Below are 20417 nucleotides of genomic sequence, written 5' to 3'. Positions count from 1 at the left end.
ATGGCCGACATCTACCTCCTTAGCTATAACACATAGACACACACACACCCCCACATACAGTAAATACTCACCTGAGACCAGTTGAACACAGCGTAGTGCATATTTGAGTGTGTGTAGCGTGTTGCTGCTCTTGACTCTGCTGTCTGGCGCCACCTGCTGTTTGAGTTTGCGAACTACACGCAGCACCTCACGATGGCGCTCAGCCCTTCTGGACTGCTCACTGCTGCTCTCACACACACACACACACACACACACACACACACACACACACACACACACACACACACACACACACACACACAAAAGAAAATCCACATGCATAAACACACATTTAAACACACAAAGATAAGTGTTGATGAGCATTGTGTGTGTGTGTGTGTGTGTGTGTGTGTGTGTGTGTGTGTGTGTGTGTGTGTGTGTGTGTGTGTGTGTGTGTGTGTGTGTGTATGTGTGTGTGTGTGTGTACCTGCAGCCGCTGCTTGAGGGTGCATTCTGCTCTGAACTTCCTAAACTGAAGCCGTTGGAACTACAGGGAGGAGAACTACACACACACACGCACATGAACACACACACACACACACACACACACACACACACACACACACACACACACACACACACACACACACACACACACACACACACACACACAGTATGAATAATTGAAGCAGACATAAGATGCATAGTCCTGAAACCACCTTATAGAGTAGTGTAGAGTAGTGCAGAGTACAGTAGAGTAGTGTAGAGTACATTAGAGTAGAGCAGATATAAGATGCATTCAGTGGCCTGGCATAGGCCTGAAACCACCTTGTAGAGTAGTGTAGAGTAGTGTAGAGTAGTGTAGAGTAGTGTAGAGTAGAGTAGAGTAGTGTAGAGTAGAGTAGAGCAGGTATACGGTACATCCAGTTGCCTGGCATAGGCCTGAAACCACCTTGTAGAGTAGAGTAGAGTAGAGTAGAGTAGAGTAGTGTAGAGTAAAGTAGAGTAGAGTAGAGCAGAGCAGAGCAGGTATAAGATGCATCCAGTTGCCTGGCATAGGCCTGAAACCACCTTGTTGAGTAGTGTAGAGTAGAGTGGAGTAGTGTAGAGTAGTGTAGAGTAGAGTAGAGCCTGGCATAGGCCTGAAACCACCTTGCCCACTTCACACTAGACCAGGGATATCAAACTCCAGGGGCGTGCAGCCAGGGATTGTTTACAAACGGGAAACCTATGTAAAGGCAATCATGTCAGTTGTATTATAATTTATAACAAACGGCAGGCTTCCATTTGTTGAGTAATACACGTCATCATCTTTCCACCCCTCCGCGCTCTCGGATTGGCTCCCTACCTCAGGCTAGCGTTTTGGGTCGAGGATCCATGCTGTCTTTCAGATTTTAAGGCTTGTGTATGTGTGTGCGATTGTATGACTGTGTGTGTGTGATAGGGGTGTAAATAATTAATAATCGATATGTGATAGGGGTGCTCAGTAAATATTGTATCGATGCATCAAAACTACGGCCAATAATCGAATCGAATCGCATTGTATCGTAGGGCATTCTTAAGTATTGAAAATAATCAAACCGCTGGCCCCAATGTTCTAGCTCCATAACATATAGAAGTGGAAAAGTTACTGGAAATAAATAGAATCGAATCGTATCGTGGAGCATTCTTAACTATCAAAAATAATCAAATCTCTGCCTTAAGAAATCGATATAGAATCGTATCGTCATGGAGTCTGTGATTGTGTGTGTGTCTCTCTCTCTCTGGGTGGATTACAAATATGTGGACTCCCTCCTCGGTTGTGCTTGTATCCTCGCTTTGCTGACGCCCCGCATCTGTGGAAAAACCAATGAAGTTTACTCGCTGTCAGCCTAGCCACAACAACTTTTGGGGGACTATTCTTCATTCACAATCCCATGACATTAGAATTGAGCTTTTGAGACATATTGAAATATAATGCTGTTGTCGGTGACGTCATCACGAGGTCACGAGGAGGCAAGTGAGTAAGGGAGGACGGGAGTCTGCATATTGGAATCCACCCTCCGTCTTCAATAATTTCCCATAATTCCCTGCTCACCTCTTGCTGCTGTGGGAGGAGTCTTTCTCCACAGAGGCGTATCCGTGGGACCCTTTGCCATGTGATTCGGAGCCACTCCCACTGCCACTGTCCGTGTGCGATAGCGGGTCCGACGGGGGTGTGGCCTGCATGTGACTATGCCCCATATCGCCCGATGTCCCGCCCACAGAGCCGCATGGTGATCCGCCCCCGCTTGAGGAGAAGGGTTCCGAGACCTGTGACATCATCAACTCAGGGTTCCGACCAGGGCTCTGAATATTTTTTTTTCATCACCAGCCAAAATGGCTATAGATGTTAATCTTACCAGCCAAACATACACTCCCTAATGGGTGGACATGATTAGTGTACGTAGATATTTTTTACCAGCCACACTGAAATTTCATTAGCAGTTGGCTGGTTGGCTGGTGTTAATTTAGAGCCCTGGTTCCAACACCTGTGACGTCATCAACTCAGGGTTCCGAGACCTGTGACGTCATCAACCGAGGGTTCCGAGACCTGTGACGTCATCAGCTGAAGGTTCTGAGACCTGTGACATCATCAGCTGAGGGTTCCACTGACGTCATGGCGATTACACAGACAGGGGGTGGGGCCAGTAGCTCCTGATGGACATGACACACAGGCACACACACACAAGAACACACACACACACACACACACACACACACACACACACACACACACACACACACACACACACACACACACACACACACACACACACCAACAACAACAACACATCAACAGCAGCACACAACAGTCCTTTACTTGGGAGTGGCAGATATAGACATTAGCACTCATACATCATGGCAAAAAAACACATTTGGTTCAAAGTAGATCATCATCATCACATCATCAGCTTACACACACACACACACACACACACACACACACACACACACACACACACACACACACACACGCTCACACACACACACACACACACACACACACACACACACACACACACACACACACACACACACACACACACACACACACACACAAAACAGCGTTTCTACACACTAGGGGGGTCTCGGGTCGACGTGTCCGAAAACCCCTGACGGCGCCGCGCGCCAGCCCAGGTTGCACGCACCTCACTCCTTGAGCGCTCGCTCTACTGACACACTTCTGTCAGCGCGAGACAGAGAGCTCCCTCCGTACCCCACAGACTACGGAAAGTCTGGATCCTCAGGAACAACAACAGACCGTACCCTCATGCCCGCACATACTACATACACTAATAATAATCACCAAAAACATAATAAATAGCCTTTTAAACTACTGACCTACAATCCGGCCGCCGCGCATGCGCACTAAATACCACATTATGCAACTTATTTTTTTTCGCTTTGTCAAAGAAACAGTATCAAAGACAACACCAAAGCACGCAAGGGTTATTTTACCTGTTGTCCTGGTGCCTCGGTGGTTCCCGCTGGTCTCGGTAGTGTGCGCGAGCAGTCCCCCGTAAGTTTAATGACAGTTTTCCCGGTAACTCCCGTTGGCATGCATCTACCGGCCACTGCTCCGGCTCGCTACTAAATGTAGACTCCGCCCTCGCTCACCTCCCATTGGCTGAGGCCTCCGGGTTTCCATGGAGAGCACTAGCTTGACGTCAGACTGTTGACATCAGAAATATTCTAGTAAGAGGAGATAGAACAGGTACATAGAAATTAACGGTGAAGATTCGTAACGCAAATATGGCGTCTACCCGCACATCTCCCGCCTTTCTGGTAACAAGAGCCAATGTGCCTGCTGAGCTGCGTTGCCAGTGATCCAATCATCTGGCTGCATCGGCGCACGCGAAATTATGCACATGCTCAGTTTTGAAAAGCCGTTGCTCTCGTGCCATTATGGAACTACTGCGCCTGCGCTCTGTCAAAAAAACCGTGAGAAAAGTGGCTCAAAAAGCTTTATTTTGACTCGTATGACACAACCAAGTAGTCTAGATTGATCAGTTTTTCACGGTCGTTTCAACCATATGGTTTTCACAACCGCTGGGTTCCCCTCCGTCCTATACTCAGTTTCCCCATTCATTTTTCCCATTGACTCTCAGATCTGGTCTACTTAATCGCGAAATAGCACCCCGGAGGCGTCACCAAGATGGCCGCCATATGTCCCCTCTCATTCTAGAATCTCTCTGTTGACATTCTCTCCGCACCGGCGCAACTGTCATCCGGCCAGAGACCCGGCCACACGTGTAGGCCTAAGTGTTATATATGAATGTGCAATCATTTTTATGTGGAGAAATGCATACAAACACAGACACTGTCGCCTGTACACACACAGTCATGCACACACACTGTAGGCGCACACACACACACCCACACTCACACACACACACACACACACACACACACACACACACACACACACACACACACACGCACGCACGCACGCACACACACACACACACGCACGCGCACACAGACACACACAGACTGTAGCCTAAACACACAAAGGCATACACACTGTATCTCAGGGGTGCCCAACCTTTTTTTAACCGAGATCTACTTTTGAAGTTGATGGTCTGCCGTGATCTACCAAGTCAAATTTAAGGATGTTAGTATGAAAATATAAGATCATAATTTATTAATCACCATTATTATGAACAAAATGTTTTAGTAGGCTACTATGGCCGTATCTTTTCAGTGTGTGTGTTGAATAGCCTATGTTTACAAAGCAATGCAGCACTGATAGTGTGCAGAGATAATTTCAGTCATGATACACAAGTCATAAACAACTGAAACATTTGGTAGGCTATATAAAAAGGCATATGTAGGCACATAGGCCCTATTTCTAAAATATGATGAAGCATTATCATGCCTTCAGTGGTAGGCTACAAATTAAAAAGGGCTCAGAAATTCACCATTTGTTATGGGTAAATAGTAGGCTTGTTAAGTTCACTTTACTATGAGAGAGAGAGAGAGAGAGAGAGAGAGAGAGAGAGAGAGAGAGAGAGAGAGAGAGAGAGAGAGAGAGAGAGCAATGAGAGAACTCATTGGATTGGTTAACACCCCTGTTAAGAGTGACTTCTTCTATGAAGGGTTTTTTTTTCAGCTCTCTGGGACAGTAGCACAGCAAAGGCTTTCTATTGTGAGTTTGGCCAATCGTTTTGTCCACAACTGGAGCAAGAAACAGCACAAATTGAAGTGAATTCCATACATGTCAACAACTAACATTTCCCTTACTACACGCGGCACGCGATGTAAACGCAGTTAGCGATGATGCATGCGACTAGCGATTTGGACGAAGATCCTCGCATATCGCCGCGTCATAACGCATCGTTGCGCACATGTTCTGTTACTCACCCAGGGCCGGTTCTGGCTTATTTGGTGCCCTAGGCGAGTTTGAGTTCTGGCCCCCCCCCCCCCCTTTCTTATACCTTACAGATCACAAGCAAGAGTAATATCCGTAGTAAGCTTAACTAAATAGCATCAAGAACAATAACCGTTTTTCATCAAATGGATTTGTGGTTCTTTTTGACAGGCGACCAACACATCAGATTGAGTCGCATGAAAGTAGCTTCACTGTGTGGTATGTTGGATGTGATGGTGGTGGGGCCCCCAACCCCAGATGAGATGGAGGTTATCAATGTGTTTGAATTGTAACGTGAAATTGAAATGCCAGGAGAGTGATACAGTAGGCCTACATTTGCATGTAAAATGCATGTGTAGACAATAAGCCTACCAAGGAGGTCTGCATTGATCTACACTACCTACAGCATCACAAAGCATGGCAGCATAACAATTTTAATAAGCTACACATTTGTGCTGTCTTCCAAACCAATTTCATTTCTGGACTGGAAATAGTGGTGCATTTGTGAGTAGGAGAATGAGAAGGGGGCTATCTACTGGAGGGACAGGGTGAGAGAAAGGGAGAAGAGCTGTCACGCTATTGAATTTCATAATATACAAAATATAGTAAATAGCCTCACTTGTCTGCTGTGCATGGTTCTGTTACATGATTAGCCTAATGTAGGCTATGTCATTCTGGTCTGGAAATTAATGTTTTTTTAAGCTTACAACAAGCAGGTAATTCATGTGGATGGAAGGAGATATGGCAGCTAAAATTGTTTTAAACATTGCACCAGTCTTACTTTACATTGCTTGTCAACCTAAGCAAGTAGGCCTATTATGATATCAGGTGGGTGTTAGTGAGTAGTGAGTAGGCTACTACTAACACTTTACTGGATTTCATTGCTTGGCATACTTGGCTAATGTTAGCATGCTAACTAGCGATTTCTCTGATCAAAAACAAAGCTCTTTTTCTCTCTAATTCCAAATAGTAACCTCATAACTATTAGGCTTTCCATAATCACAAACGGTTGCTGATTAAATCACATAGTTCCAAAACACCCTCTGAAACTCCTGCATCATGCAATGAGTGGTTTAATGAGAACATAATAATCTCCATCCAGCAGAGCAGCACTATTGTTTGCGCTTGCCCTCTCTGTCTCTCGAGTGAGTCTCCAAATTCAAAATAGAGCGCAGGCTGTCACTCGTCCCGCCCCCTTTCTCAGAACTGTCTGTTTATTGGTTCACAGACTTCCCAGAGACAGTTGGAAGCGATATTACTATTGGCTGAGGGGCGCTTTGCCGTGAGGAGCGCTTTCGCCACTCTTTGTTGATTGCGACTTCATAAAAAAAACTTCATATCGCAAAATTACGCATAGGAGAGCGCCATTTCGGCGCCCCTTCTTCACATGGCGCTCTAGGCGACCGCCTAGCCGGCCTATGCTAAAAACCGGCTCTGTTACTCACCCGATGTTACATGTGTGCACACATGAATCAACTGCAATGCCCTTACGGTCACTTCCTAATGCTTTCCCCTCATTCTGTGTAACCGTGGGACTAATTATCTAACCAATACAGTACCAGCAGCTTGCTACAGCCTACTTTTGAAAGACAGTATTTTCCCCTTCACATTATACTACATGTCTCGCGATCGACTGCCACTCCCCTCGAGATCGACTGGTTCACTCTTAAAAAGGCTGGGTCAAAAACAACCCAAATTGGGTTATTTTCTGACCCAGGCCCTGGTTCAGTATTGGGCCTACCCTTTGCCTGGGTTAAAATATTTTAACCCTCAGATTGGGTCATTCCTCTAAACCAACTAAATGGGTCATTCTGACCAAATTGCTGTGTTAAAAGAACCCATTACATGGGTCAGACCTACTACCACATTATTGGGTCATATTGACTTCTTTGTTGGGTTCATATTTTAACCCAATATTGGGTATTTAAATTGCAAGGAGATTTACAAAAAACAATTATGACTTTACATTAGTACATTAAGGTGAAATATACCAGAATTGTTTACCAATACAATTGAGATCAATTTAAAAAACAAAATACAAGAATGCATAATATTTCAGATCTCTTTTTTTATTGCTGAACAATGTAGATAATTAACAATACATTTCATAAAAGTATACTATAAAGATGCAAATCACAGCAGTGTAGCATTAACACATCATAGCATTGAAGCAATAAAACCTTAATTGAATTTACATGCATCTTTTTAGCCTCTTTGCAAAGATGGGTTATCAGCAAGACTGATCACTCATGACCGAAAAGACTCAACTACATCACAGCAACATTGCTATGACATTACCAAGAGCTTTAAGTAACAGGTTAAAACTCAGTCATTACAATATTGGTGACAGTAAAGTTAAAACATAGGGTCTGCTAAAAGGGGTTAAAGGAAATGGTTCTGTTTTACCAATGTACCATTTGATTTCAGTGACACTGTACAATTATAGAAATTCAAAAATTTAGTTTCACCTTACCTTTTGTATAGCACACTGTAAAACAGCACATTAAAATGTTTAACCCCTTTGCGAAGAGCCCATGTGCTTTGCACAGAGAATATGTTGCTTTTTAGCTATGAGTAAACAGACCCGCCAGCAGGTCCATCTGCACAAACAGGCTTCTCACCGTACTTTTTGTTAATTACAAACTTTACAGTGCATCCATAACTGCGCTAACAGAGTGGAGTGAACTTAATTGTCCCCAGGTTGAAATTTGTCTTGGTCTCTACAGTCACTACATTCCATACAGTACTTACATAACCAGCATATAACAGAACATAAATAAAAAAACATTGAAAAAACATAGAAAACGTTAAAATAAAAAAACATCAAAGTGTGCACTACATGTCCATGGCAGGTCTATCTGTCATTAACAAACAAGGTATTCCCTGATGGGTGGTTATCCAAATAATACATTTCAAACACAGCATGTATCCAGTCCAAAAGAACTGACAGGGATGTCGCAATTATATTGACAGTTTGTACCTCAGGACCTTGTCTCGTGATCTGGTTTGATTGACATCACTACCCTTTCAAGGATTTAAAGTAGCTGGCTTGTAGATATTAAGGTTCACGTAGTAGATGACCTCCCAAAAGCACGGTGAAGCTGCAGGTTGCATATCCCTCAAGGCAGCTCTTGGCATCTCACCACAAGTCTTGGAAAAGCAAAACAAAAGAAAAGTGTAAATGATTAGGCCAAGACATGGCTTTTCCATCTCAGTCATCATAAATATGGTTTAGGTAAATTATATTGTTCTGTATATCTCCTGTACACTTTGTATTTACTTGTGATGTGGGCTTGATTATGTCCTCTTTTGAAAGTCGCTTTGGTTATAAAGCGTCTGCCAAATGCAATGTAATGTAATGTAATATATACACACACACACACACACACACACACACACACACACACACACACACACACACACACACACACACACACAGGTATATAAAATGTTATTTCTGACTTGACTGCACCGGAATGACTGTGCCTACCGGTGCCCAAAGAGGAAGACAAAAAGAAAGACAACAAGTTTGAGAGTTTGGCAAACTAGTAGACAGAACATACAGTAAACTGTAGCAAAATTGTCTGAAGTGACACCACACAGTAGGCATTCCATACACATTCACAGAACCAAAGAACAATATCAGGCCTCATTGTGTGTGTGTGTGAGTGTGTGTGTGCATTAACGCCTGCTGTTGTGCATTGATATAAAAAAACGTACTTCATACATGCTGATGATATCCAAGGGCTTCTTGAATAAGTAGTGTGGCCGCCGACCCAGCTGAGCAGCATTCTTCTCCTTTTACTTGTGTCCTACAGCCAAAAAATAAGCAGTTATTGTGATTGTATTGTTAAAGTCATAGGCCTACAATACAGTTGACATACACATTTATCCTGAACTGCGTTGTTGGGTCCTGACAAACCAGTGGTAGTGAGAACAATATAATTGGATGTTGAAACTAGTAGGGATTTTCCTTTAAAGGGACACTGTGCAGGAAATGGTCAAAAAAGGTACTGCAACTATGCTGCTCATTGAAACTGGGCTGCCTATTGCCAAATTTAATCTTTGCATGAAAGTTTACTAAGTAATAAACAAATATTTTCTAGCATGGTCCAAGTAGAGTCATTTTTGCAGCTAAAAATGGCTAATTTTGGAAATTCAAAATGGCGGACCATGGAGAAGATCCCCCTTTTCATGTATGAAAAGTGCAATTTTTCAATTCATAATGAATGCTTAGAATTTGATGGTGGTGGTAAGCATTAATGAAAAAGGTAACATAAGTGAATGGGCAGCATGAATTCTGGAAATAAACAACTAAAAATCTCACACAGTGTCCCTTTAAGGTTGTGTGTGTTTATCTGTGTGTGGTGTAGAGTGGGGTGTGCATGCGCATGTTTTGTACGTGTGTGTGTGTGTGTGTGTGTGCATGTGTGTATGAGCATATGTGTGGTGTGTGTGTGTGTGTGTGTGTGTGCGTGTGCGTGCACGCATGGGCTGTTATGCATGACATAAAAAGATCTTACTTCCTACATCCTGATGTTTGAGGACTCCTCGGATAAATAGTGTCACAGACCCAGCAGAGCAGAAGTAATCTTCTTTCATTTGTGTCCTACAGCAGAAAAAGAATGAATAACTATGAGTAATTGGGATTTTACTGTGAAATATATAGTACAACTGGTACCCATGTTTACAATTCTTGGATCATACACTCACATTTCAGTGCCGCGTTCTTCCCTCGATGCAGACACAGCTCCGTACACATTAAGCGGTTTTGGTGCCAGGTCATCACGTCCATCGAGGAACGGACTACCGGAATGACTGTGCCTGCCGGTGCCCAAAGAGGAAGACAAAAAGACAGACAACAAGTTTGAGAGTTTGGCAGACAGATAGACAGAACATACAGTAAACCGTAGCAAAATTGTCTGAAGTGACACCAGACAGTAGGCATTCCATACACATTCACAGCATCAAAGAACAATATCAGGCCAGCTCTCATTGTTAGTGTGTGTGTGTGTGTGTGTGTGTGTGTGTGTGTGTGTGTGTGCGCGCGCGTGTGTGCGAGCGCATTCACGCCTGCTGTTGTGCATGACATTAAAAACTTACTTCATACACGCCGATGATATCCAAGGGCTTCTTGAATAAGCAGTGTGACCGCCGACCCAGCTGAGCAGCATTCTTCTCCTCTTACTTGTGTCCTACAGCCAAAAAATAAGCAGTTATTGTGATTGTATTGTTAAAGTCATAGGCCTACAATACAGTTGACATACACATTTATCCTGAACTGCGTTGTTGGGTCCTGACAAACCAGTGGTAGTGAGAACAATATAATTGGATGTTGAAACTAGTAGGGATTTTCCTTTAAAGGGACACTGTGCAGGAAATGGTCAAAAAAGGTACTGCAACTATGCTGCTCATTGAAACTGGGCTGCCTATTGCCAAATTTAATCTTTGCATGAAAGTTTACTAAGTAATAAACAAATATTTTCTAGCATGGTCCAAGTAGAGTCATTTTTGCAGCTAAAAATGGCTAATTTTGGAAATTCAAAATGGCGGACCATGGAGAAGATCCCCCTTTTCATGTATGAAAAGTGCAATTTTTCAATTCATAATGAATGCTTAGAATTTGATGGTGGTGGTAAGCATTAATGAAAAAGGTAACATAAGTGAATGGGCAGCATGAATTCTGGAAATAAACAACTAAAAATCTCACACAGTGTCCCTTTAAGGTTGTGTGTGTTTATCTGTGTGTGGTGTAGAGTGGGGTGTGCATGCGCATGTTTTGTACGTGTGTGTGTGTGTGTGTGTGCATGTGTGTATGAGCATATGTGTGGTGTGTGTGTGTGCGTGCGTGTGCGTGCACGCATGGGCTGTTATGCATGACATAAAAAGATCTTACTTCCTACATCCTGATGTTTGAGGACTCCTCGGATAAATAGTGTCACAGACCCAGCAGAGCAGAAGTAATCTTCTTTCATTTGTGTCCTACAGCAGAAAAAGAATGAATAACTATGAGTAATTGGGATTTTACTGTGAAATATATAGTACAACTGGTACCCATGTTTACAATTCTTGGATCATACACTCACATTTCAGTGCCGCGTTCTTCCCTCGATGCAGACACAGCTCCGTACACATTAAGCGGTTTTGGTGCCAGGTCATCACGTCCATCGAGGAACGGACTACCGGAATGACAGTGCCTGCCGGTGCCCAAAGAGGAAGACAAAAAGACAGACAACAAGTTTGAGAGTTTGGCAGACAGATAGACAGAACATACAGTAAACCGTAGCAAAATTGTCTGAAGTGACACCAGACAGTAGGCATTCCATACACATTCACAGCATCAAAGAACAATATCAGGCCAGCTCTCATTGTTAGTGTGTGTGTGTGTGTGTGTGTGTGTGTGTGTGTGTGTGTGTGTGTGTGTGTGTGCGCGCGTGTGCGAGCGCATTCACGCCTGCTGTTGTGCATGACATTAAAAACTTACTTCATACATGCCGATGATATCCAAGGGCTTCTTGAATAAGTAGTGTGGCCGACGCCGACCCAGCTGAGCAGCATTCTTCTCCTCTTACTTGTGCCCTACAGCTGAAAAATAAGCAGTTGTTGTGATTTTATTGTTCAAGTAATAAGCCTACAATACAGTTGATACACATTTATCCTGAACTCACTGACTTACATCTCTCAGACAATCCAAATCGGTTTTCATCGGTTTACTTCTTCAGTGACTTAGTTCCAGTTTCCTACACACCCAGCTGTCTTGGTAACCGGTCAGAGGAGAGAAGTCCACCTTATCCAGAGCAGAAGAGATAAAAAAAGACAAAACGTTTTAGAGCTTTGCAGACACACCTTCAAACAGACAACAGACAACCTTAAATAAATGTATGAAAGGCTTTTGTCTCACTACTACACACAACTTTACATTTTTCATTTACATAAACAAAAATATAAACCAACCAGTCCCTGTCCCTTCGTAAATACTGCACAGAGTACAATATCACACACTCACACTAGAACTAAGTTACACACGCACGATTTCATGCAAAGCATGTTGAAGTAGCTGTTGCCTATAGCCACAAATTTCTTTAAACCAGGAAACTTCCCTGTAGCGTCAACAAAGCAACACATCCCTGCTCGTGAATGAAAGAAATTGGATAACTATTCCCTCCGCATTTAAGTAATTTTGGAACACAACGACTGGTGAATGTAAACACGTTTTCCACGCGTAGCCTTCATCCGCATTTATCAAACAGCTACGTAGTAGAGCTACGACTCTAATCAAGCAAGCAAAGCACATACGACATAAGAAACGCCAGTTGACACACAAACAATAAACAATTGTCGCGACAACATTTTCTTGCACAGGCAAGCTGCCCAAACACACGATGCGACTTACCACACCTAACATACCGGTAATATTTAATGCGCGAGCTATCCCTCCCTCCCTCTGCCTTTATCAGAGTTCGGACTTGTGAAAGGTGCAAGTCGCAGTGAGCTCGGCCTCGGAAGAACATCGCAGGAGTCAGGAGAAGTCACACAACACAAGCACTTGCTCTCATAAAACTAGTTCTAGTTGACACAGAAAAAGAAGAAAGCCCGTCGACTCCCCTACAGTATGTAGAACTAACATGACACTTGTGGAAACCGAAGACAGCCTTCAGATGCCAGCTTGCGGCCCCCAAACGAAAATGCTGTCGTTATGAACAGAATTCTAGGTTGAGTGGAGCCAGGTAGCGGCTAATTCGCTATAGTTAGCTTATTTCTCAGATTTGTGTCAGTTGCGTCCTGCATTAGGCTAGTAGTATCACAGCCCGTATAGAAAGTATATCGCCTCACTGTGTAACCTCAATTTATCGTCGAGTAGACACACTTAGCCCCCTACCTAAAAAGAATCTGCCCAACCACTGACAGCCAACCATCCGTTATAAGCTAGAACTATGCTAAATAGCAACCAAATGAATCCCAGAAGGGCTAACATTATGACTTACCGTAGTGTCTTGGTTATTAGCTAACTAACCACCGTTGACAGAACCTGGACGAAGGCTGGACGAACATACTACTTTCCAATGAAATGTAGCAAATATATTCCCAAATCCACCACAGGATAGCAAACCGCTGCAGTTATGACAGAGTGCTTATTCATTTGCTCCCCTTAAAAGATTAGTTACCGTTTCCTCCTATTAGGCCTACTCGAAATGGGTATAGCTTTCTATGAAATGTGCCGTAATATACTCGCCACAAACAGGAACTCACGGCTGACGCATATTTACACCGCGAAAAGCAATATGGCAAGTTTATATGTAATAAAAGGCGCACACTTACCTAAACAATGCTTTCACATGCCATCCGGTGTCCTTTCTTCTGGACGTTGGTAGTTCTTGAGTTTACTAGCCGTTTTGGCAATGGCGTCCGGGCGGTAAAATTCAAAATTCAAATATATTGACAAGATTACAGGGTTGAAATGACCCAGGGCCTGGGTGCCAGGTAATGGGTACGGAAAATGACCCAATATGGGTTATATTTAACCCATTTTTCATAGAAAAGCAATTGACCCAGGGGTTTAGTCAAAGTAATAACCCAGCTCTTTTTAGAGTGTAGCTCGCGATCGACTGGTTGGGCACCCCTGCGTAGCTTGTTCACACACACACACACACACACACACACACACACACACACACACACACACACACACACACACACACACACACACACACACACACACACACACAAATACTGTAGGCTACTGCTGTCAACCTTGTTATTCTCCAAGAACTGTAGACTATAGGCCTACTTAGGCATAGGCCTACTTTATACAAACCCCAACTCCATAGAAGTTGAGACACAAGGCAAATTGTGAATAATAACAAAACACTGCCATTTTCAAAATGTCTGATTCTTAAATTAGATGGAGAACGGCACAAAGAAAACATATCAGCCATCAAAACTGACCAAAATTATTGTTTTGGCGGACATTCAACACGTCTCAAAAGAGTTGGGACGGGGACAATAAAAGGCAGCAAATGCCAAGGAAGACTAAAAACAAAACAAAAGACAACATTTAACAGTTAAATACATTAACCGATGAGATGATTTTGTATTAAAAATTGCTATCTTGGACAGGATTTCACCAGCTGAAATGGAGGGTGTATTCTTTGTCATGTTTTGCAATGTTTTCCTTTCTGTAGTGCTTACAGTGTGACAGGTCTTGACCAAAAGGCCGCCAATTTATCACCTGCTGGTCCATGGAGTTAAACTATTAAAACATAGTAGAGAATGTAATTTATTCTTACTATGTGGCAGTAATCGAAGATCTCCCTTCAAAATACAATGCATGAGTGGCTTTTCATGCTGTTTAAAACCCATTTATATCATTCAGCACTGTATTTAACTCTACAGATAAGTGAGAACAACTTAACCAATCCACTACTACACCCCCATGCCATCATGGAGGCTGACTTTTGAAGTTAGCACTAACACAAGTTGGATGGTCCATTTTCACTGTAGCACAGGATGTGCAAGACTCAAAAAGAATTGACTTCTGCAACTTCTGCTGACTTCTGTAAGCGAAGGACAGTTTCCCATGTCTTCTGGGTCTATTTCAAGTGAGCTTGGGTGCATAGGAGAATGTTAAACCCCTCTATCATTTGCACACATGAAGCATTCTTAATATGGTGGTCAATTTTCAATAGCTGTAATTCTTGGAGTGCTAGAGTGAGACTACAGCGGATGTATATTTCATGATGTCATGAACCTATACAATGATTTTAATAACAAAATTATGTCTTATATTCACTCAATCATGGCAAATCAAAGGAAATTTAAAAATGTATGTAATAACTATGGTAATAATTATTCCCTCTGCATCTTTAATTCTGAGTGACTGAGCCTCTCTGTGATGATCTTATACCTGGACACTCATATTGTCCAACAGTACAATTCATTTTGAAATGTTCTTCTATTTTGTTTTATCTTATTTGGATGTTTATTACATCTCACTGATCCCCGTCCCAACTTATTTGAGACGTGTTGCAGTTATCAAATTAGAAATGAGTACATATGCCCCCCAAAACAATATGTTTTCTCAGTTTTTACACTTAATATGTTGTATTTTCACTATTCTCCATCTAATGAATGGTTTGACTGTTTTGAAAATGATAGCATTTTTATTTTATTCACAGTTTACCAAACGTCCCAACTTCACCGGAGTTGGGGTTTGTAGTATCTCTGCTGTGATATAGGCTACACATATCCATGTTCATCAACGACGACTGTTAAAAGGACACTGTGCAGGAAATGGTCAAAAAAAGGTACTGCAACTATGCTGCTTATTGAAATTGGGCTGCCTATTGCCAAATTTGGTCTTTACATGAAAGTTTACTAAGTATTAAACAAATATTTTCTAGTAAGGTCCAAGTACAGTCATTTTTGTAGCTAAAAAAGGCTATTTTTGGAAATTCAAAATGGTGGACCATAGAGAAGATCCCCCTTTTCATGTATGAAAAGTGCAATTTTTCCAGTCATAATGAAAACTTTGAATTTGATGCTGGTGGTAAGTATTCATGAAAAAGGTAACATTAGTGAATGGGCAGCATGAATTCTGGAAATAAACAACTAAAAATCTCACACAGCGTCCCTTTAATCATATTGCGAAATGTGTCAAAATGTGTGCAAAAAAAAAGGTGGCATCACGGGCCATAAACGACCCTTGAGCCATAGGTTCCCCACCCCTGCCCTAGATGGTGAATTTGAATGACAGCTCACATTTTACAACAGTAGTGGTGACTTTGCTTCAAATGTTCATTCCTTTGTTTTTTAGATGCGTCTCACGCATCTCTATAAGAGGCTTTGTCCGTCCGTTGGTCCGTCCGTGACGCGATTCCCTCGTGTCCATAAGGGGGCAGAGTTGAGTAAAAAAGGTTGAGAACCACTGGCATAGACGGACGCATCAGTTGTCCGCCTGTCGGACTTGTCTAGGGTTAAGCTTACTGGGGCACTGACGGCACACCACCACCATCAGTGCTCAGGCTCAGTCTTAGCAGGCTGGCAAGCCTACTTCACTTTATTGAATGATTCAGAACTAACACCAGTTGGTCTTGATAAGTCTGGAACACTGCTTGGGTTGGTCATAATATTTTTTTAAATACATATATGACTCATGTATGTATTTTTAAAAAAGGTCAGGGTAACTTAGTCAAAAAAAATCTATGCAACAAGGTTAGCACAAGTTTGACATTTAGGGAAAAATAGGGACACAGTAGGAAATGTTGGAAAGTCAAAATTGGGCTGAGGGAGAATTGAGTGGGACTGAGACTCATTTAGCCTTCCCCTCCAAAGTGTGAGACTTGAGAACCCCATTATCTCTGGACAGCTAGGGTCAGCTGGACAGCTAGGGTCATTGTAGTACTTTGACAACTTGCATGAGCTTTGACAAGAGCATATCAAAATGGAAGATGTGCATTTATACCGTTACACATTCCATTTGATTACTCAGAACTGCTCGTCAAAGCACAAAAAGGTTTTGGGCTGAGAGCCAGTAGTTCAAGAGATAAAAGGACCGTGATTGAAGTGTGCCTGTGAACTTCAAGACAAGAGTTCAATTCTCAGTCAGCAGTCTAAACTTTCTGCCATGGTATTTAAAAGCATGCCTCCAATAACCAAACAAAGAATAACGTAGTTTTACAATCCATCTTTTATTAGCAGAACTAAAAAGGCAACATGGGCTCATGCTGAGCCGAGACACAGGGTGGGCCTGAACTGGTTGTTGGGAGGAAGGGGTTTTCCAAGATGGTGGCCCACGGTCAGGCCGTATTCAGCCTCTGCCTGCTTCTCCTTCACCTCACTCTTGAGCTGGAAGCCGCTGCTGGTGTCGAAGCTGTCCGAGGGCGTGAAGGACAGCGGCGGCTCACTCAGCAGGCCGAGGAGGCGTTTGCGCCAGCCCTCCAACACGCTGCTGCGGCCCTCGGCCGTGATGTGCGGCGGGGCCCAGAAGATCTGTGGGGCCAGGACCTGGAAGCCACAGTAGTAGAGGATGCCATTCTGGAGAAAATGAAACCGTTTAATTAGCAAGTGACCACGATCCACCTTACAGTTACAAGGGCAATGCCATTACGGTTTGTTAGTGCTAAATCACTCAGAAGAGCTATGGGTGGTCAAACTGAAAATAGCAGATAGGAAATGCTGTGGTATCGCACAAAAAACCCCTTTATTTGGCAGGACTGATGTTTCTGACAAACGACATTTACATTAAGTCCCCTCTATTAGCTGGCTTGGTTGGTTATGTGCAGTACCTGAATTGGCCACAGGGTGACATTCATATCCCCATTGATTCCATTAGAGTTGAACATGGACTCTTGGGAGCCAGTGGTGAAAGACAGCATAGCAAGCTTCTCCTACAAGAAAGACGCATCGCATGCAAATATTAAAATCTGTCCGAATGACAAAAGACTGATATGCAAGTTTAAAAACAGAGGAGGGCCAGATATGCCACCAATTAATTATGCATATTGTTCAGCTACCTTTAAAATTAGAGCAGCCTAAATGTTGTAATGAGAACAGGACAGTAAAAAGGGAATGAGCTATACCTTGAAGGGTCCCTGACTGTAGCGTTTCTCCGGTGTGTAGGCAAAGCCTTGTGTGAGGACACGATCAATCCAACCCTTCATGATGGCTGGCATGGAGAACCAGTACATCGGAAACTGCATGGAGGGGGAAAAAAAATCCTTAATTTACCAGTCCTGCTGTGTCCCCTGACAAAGGTACCCTGAGCATGCTACTACTGAGGCGGTATTTGGGCCTGACCCCTTGCACAGGTAACCTGGTTCTCACACAGATCCTTAAGTTCAACGAAGACGCACGAAGGGTCTGCGCGAGAGCTAGGCCATGGCATGGGTGAGGTATACGTGTAACTACATTGCATGCAGTGAGCATTGTGCTGTGCAATGCTGAGTCACAATGACTATGTTTACATGACGTTTTTAATTCCAAATGAATAATTCAGAATTACATAGTTCAGTCGAATTTACATTGAGCTTTCATTTAATTCCAAATTGTGAAGCATTTATATGGCATTTTCAAAACAGAATTGAGCTTTATTCAGAATTAAAGTGACTTAATTCCGAATTACATGAGTGATGTAAACATAGCAAATGACAAGTGGGAGTTTCCCTAGGTAAGCCTGCAAACGGTTGTTGTAATCAACTTAGAGGACTGCACCTGGAAGATAACGAGATCAGCCTCTGCCACCTTCTTGTGCTCTTCCACCAGATCGGCACTCAGGCGGTTTTCCTCCCAGGCCACCTTGGTCTCCTCTCCATACCGGAAGTGCTCAGCATTCTTCAGCTCACCTGAAACAGGTAGTTGAAGAGAAGGCAGTCAGTTTATAATTGCAATAGGAATTAAGAAAGTATGAGTCATGACTATGGTGAAATAAAAAGGCTCATGCCCATCACAAATTCAACCACTGTTAAGCAGAGGCGCATCTTGCCACCAGGCAAGGCAGGCAGCCGCTTAGAGCCCCCAAGCCCCTAGATAGTGAATAAAAGCCCATAATTTATTACAGTAGCTGTAATTTTGGTGCAAATGTTCATTCTTTTGCATTTTCGCTTGGGGCCCCACCTGGACCAAGAATCGCCTCTGCCGTTAAGTAATTACACCACATACACAGTTAATCCATTTTAACTTGATTAATTTACTCAAGTTCACTGGCCTACTTTTTGGTTCATGCATGAGACAATAGCGTGTAGCATTATTGCACTAAACACAATATGCTCAAGGCAAACTGACCAGTAATGTCTTCTTTGGTGGCTGTGGCTTTAAAGCCCATGGCATACAGGTCTGACACGACCACCTTGCAGCCCTGGGCAGTCAGCAGCTCCACTGCAGCATCCTTGGCAGCTGCATTGAAGGAGCCAGCACTTTGGTGGGCATACACAATCAACACGTTCTTACCTGCTGGAGGAGGCAACAAACATACAAAAACAAAATTAAAATAAAAAATGTCATAAAACCAAACCAAATACAGAAAGTTTCTAGGATGCTTGTTAATGATGCTATCAGAAACTCCACAGTTTCTTACCCATCTTGCTACAAAGTGGAGAGACCAGCTGCAGTGCCCAACACTGCCAAGGGTGTCCTTTTAAACTGTTTCACTCAGCTGATAATCAATTAACAATCAAGTGGTTAAATGCCTTACCTCATATTCAGGTGTCAGTGTAATGAGGAATTGTTACCAATAGGAGGTCCCCAGTCCTCTATAGGGGAGATGGGCGCACTCATTGGTCGTCCAATTTGGAAAAGACGAGGTGACGTTCATGATAAATTGACTCCACCTGTGCGTGGAGATTAGTAAGTTGTCATCACTCAATTTATCTGGTTAATGATTCTAACAGCAACTTAAGGATATCGTCAGTAGTTTTCATTGCAATTAGGTGGGCAAGGTTTCCACTACTCTATTTGCTTGTTCAAAATTGAGGTACATACTAAATAATGTGCATGTCCTTTGATACTGTGATTCTATTGTTGGAGTAACTCAATTTATCTTTAACTAGAAATACGCTCAGAGTGCAGACCTCTGCCAAGAAAGCTGTTTCATAGAACAGTTGACTATTACACCCATTTTTAGATGCGTCTCACGCATCTCTATAAGAGGCTTTGTCCATCCGTCCGTGACGCGTAATTCCCTCTTGTGTCCATAAGGTGGCAGAGTTGAGTAAAAAAGGTTGAGAACCACTGGCATAGACGGGCGCATCTGTTGTCCGCCTGTCGGACTTGTTTTTTGTTGTTGTTGTTTTTTGGGGGGAGGAAGCTGACCCCTAGAGTCACCTCTGTCCTTCACCGCCTTTAACTCCCTCCACTATCCCTTCCCACCACCATGATCAAGGCCAGTCAGAATACTGAACACAACAATAACCTTAAGTCCCAAAGGTGTTCCCCAGCAGGAAAAGCTTGGTGATGTAAGCTTACTGTAAGCTTATGTGTTACACCATAAACCAAGCTGTCAGTGCTGTTGAAAGATAGGTAGTTTGTAAACGGACGGACAGTCATGATGTAC

General features: G+C 43.0%; 2 protein-coding genes and 2 long non-coding RNA genes across 7 annotated transcripts in view; all 4 read right to left on the bottom strand.

Moving 5' to 3' along the window:
* The window catches only part of LOC134456922 (period circadian protein homolog 2-like), a 25018-nt gene extending 21439 nt beyond the window's left edge, over positions 1 to 3579 (bottom strand). The window contains exons 1-4 of the mRNA XM_063208576.1: positions 3460 to 3579; positions 2057 to 2655; positions 467 to 541; positions 72 to 223 (exon numbers count right to left, since the gene is read on the bottom strand). Of these exons, the coding sequence (XP_063064646.1) occupies positions 72 to 223; positions 467 to 541; positions 2057 to 2283 (454 nt within the window). The 5' untranslated portion in view covers positions 2284 to 2655; positions 3460 to 3579. The remainder of the gene's footprint in view (positions 1 to 71; positions 224 to 466; positions 542 to 2056; positions 2656 to 3459) is intronic.
* Positions 3580 to 7419: 3840 nt separating this feature from the next.
* Positions 7420 to 10362, bottom strand: LOC134456180 (uncharacterized). The gene is made up of 4 exons (XR_010036246.1): positions 10085 to 10362; positions 9895 to 9980; positions 9092 to 9183; positions 7420 to 8521 (listed from the first exon to the last, which is right to left on the bottom strand). It is a non-coding gene; the product is annotated as an uncharacterized LOC134456180 (long non-coding RNA).
* Positions 10363 to 11195: 833 nt separating this feature from the next.
* LOC134456179 (uncharacterized) lies at positions 11196 to 13795 on the bottom strand. Of its 3 annotated transcripts, XR_010036244.1 has the most exons (4): positions 13691 to 13795; positions 12048 to 12158; positions 11458 to 11956; positions 11196 to 11353 (listed from the first exon to the last, which is right to left on the bottom strand). It is a non-coding gene; the product is annotated as an uncharacterized LOC134456179 (long non-coding RNA). The 3 variants fall into 3 exon arrangements; XR_010036243.1 differs by having other exon boundaries at positions 11458 to 12158; XR_010036245.1 differs by lacking the exon at positions 13691 to 13795 and adding an exon at positions 13357 to 13633 and having other exon boundaries at positions 11458 to 12158.
* A 3244-nt stretch (positions 13796 to 17039) lies between these two features.
* LOC134456177 (NAD(P)H dehydrogenase [quinone] 1-like) lies at positions 17040 to 19558 on the bottom strand. Of its 2 annotated transcripts, none has more exons than XM_063207575.1 (6): positions 19443 to 19558; positions 19151 to 19318; positions 18581 to 18711; positions 17950 to 18063; positions 17656 to 17757; positions 17040 to 17404 (listed from the first exon to the last, which is right to left on the bottom strand). In XM_063207575.1, exons 1-6 carry the CDS (start codon positions 19444 to 19446, stop codon positions 17090 to 17092), a joined length of 834 nt encoding a protein of 277 aa, XP_063063645.1. In that variant the 5' UTR covers positions 19447 to 19558; the 3' UTR covers positions 17040 to 17089. The 2 variants fall into 2 exon arrangements, with proteins under 2 accessions (XP_063063645.1, XP_063063646.1); XM_063207576.1 differs by having other exon boundaries at positions 19151 to 19315; positions 19443 to 19517.
* Between the last annotated feature and the right edge of the window lie 859 nt (positions 19559 to 20417).

The sequence above is a fragment of the Engraulis encrasicolus genome, chromosome 10 (assembly GCF_034702125.1).
Source record: "Engraulis encrasicolus isolate BLACKSEA-1 chromosome 10, IST_EnEncr_1.0, whole genome shotgun sequence".
Taxonomy (NCBI): domain Eukaryota; kingdom Metazoa; phylum Chordata; class Actinopteri; order Clupeiformes; family Engraulidae; genus Engraulis; species Engraulis encrasicolus.
The sequence above is the reverse complement of the archived record's forward strand: the minus strand, read 5'-3'. Positions and strand labels throughout refer to the sequence as shown.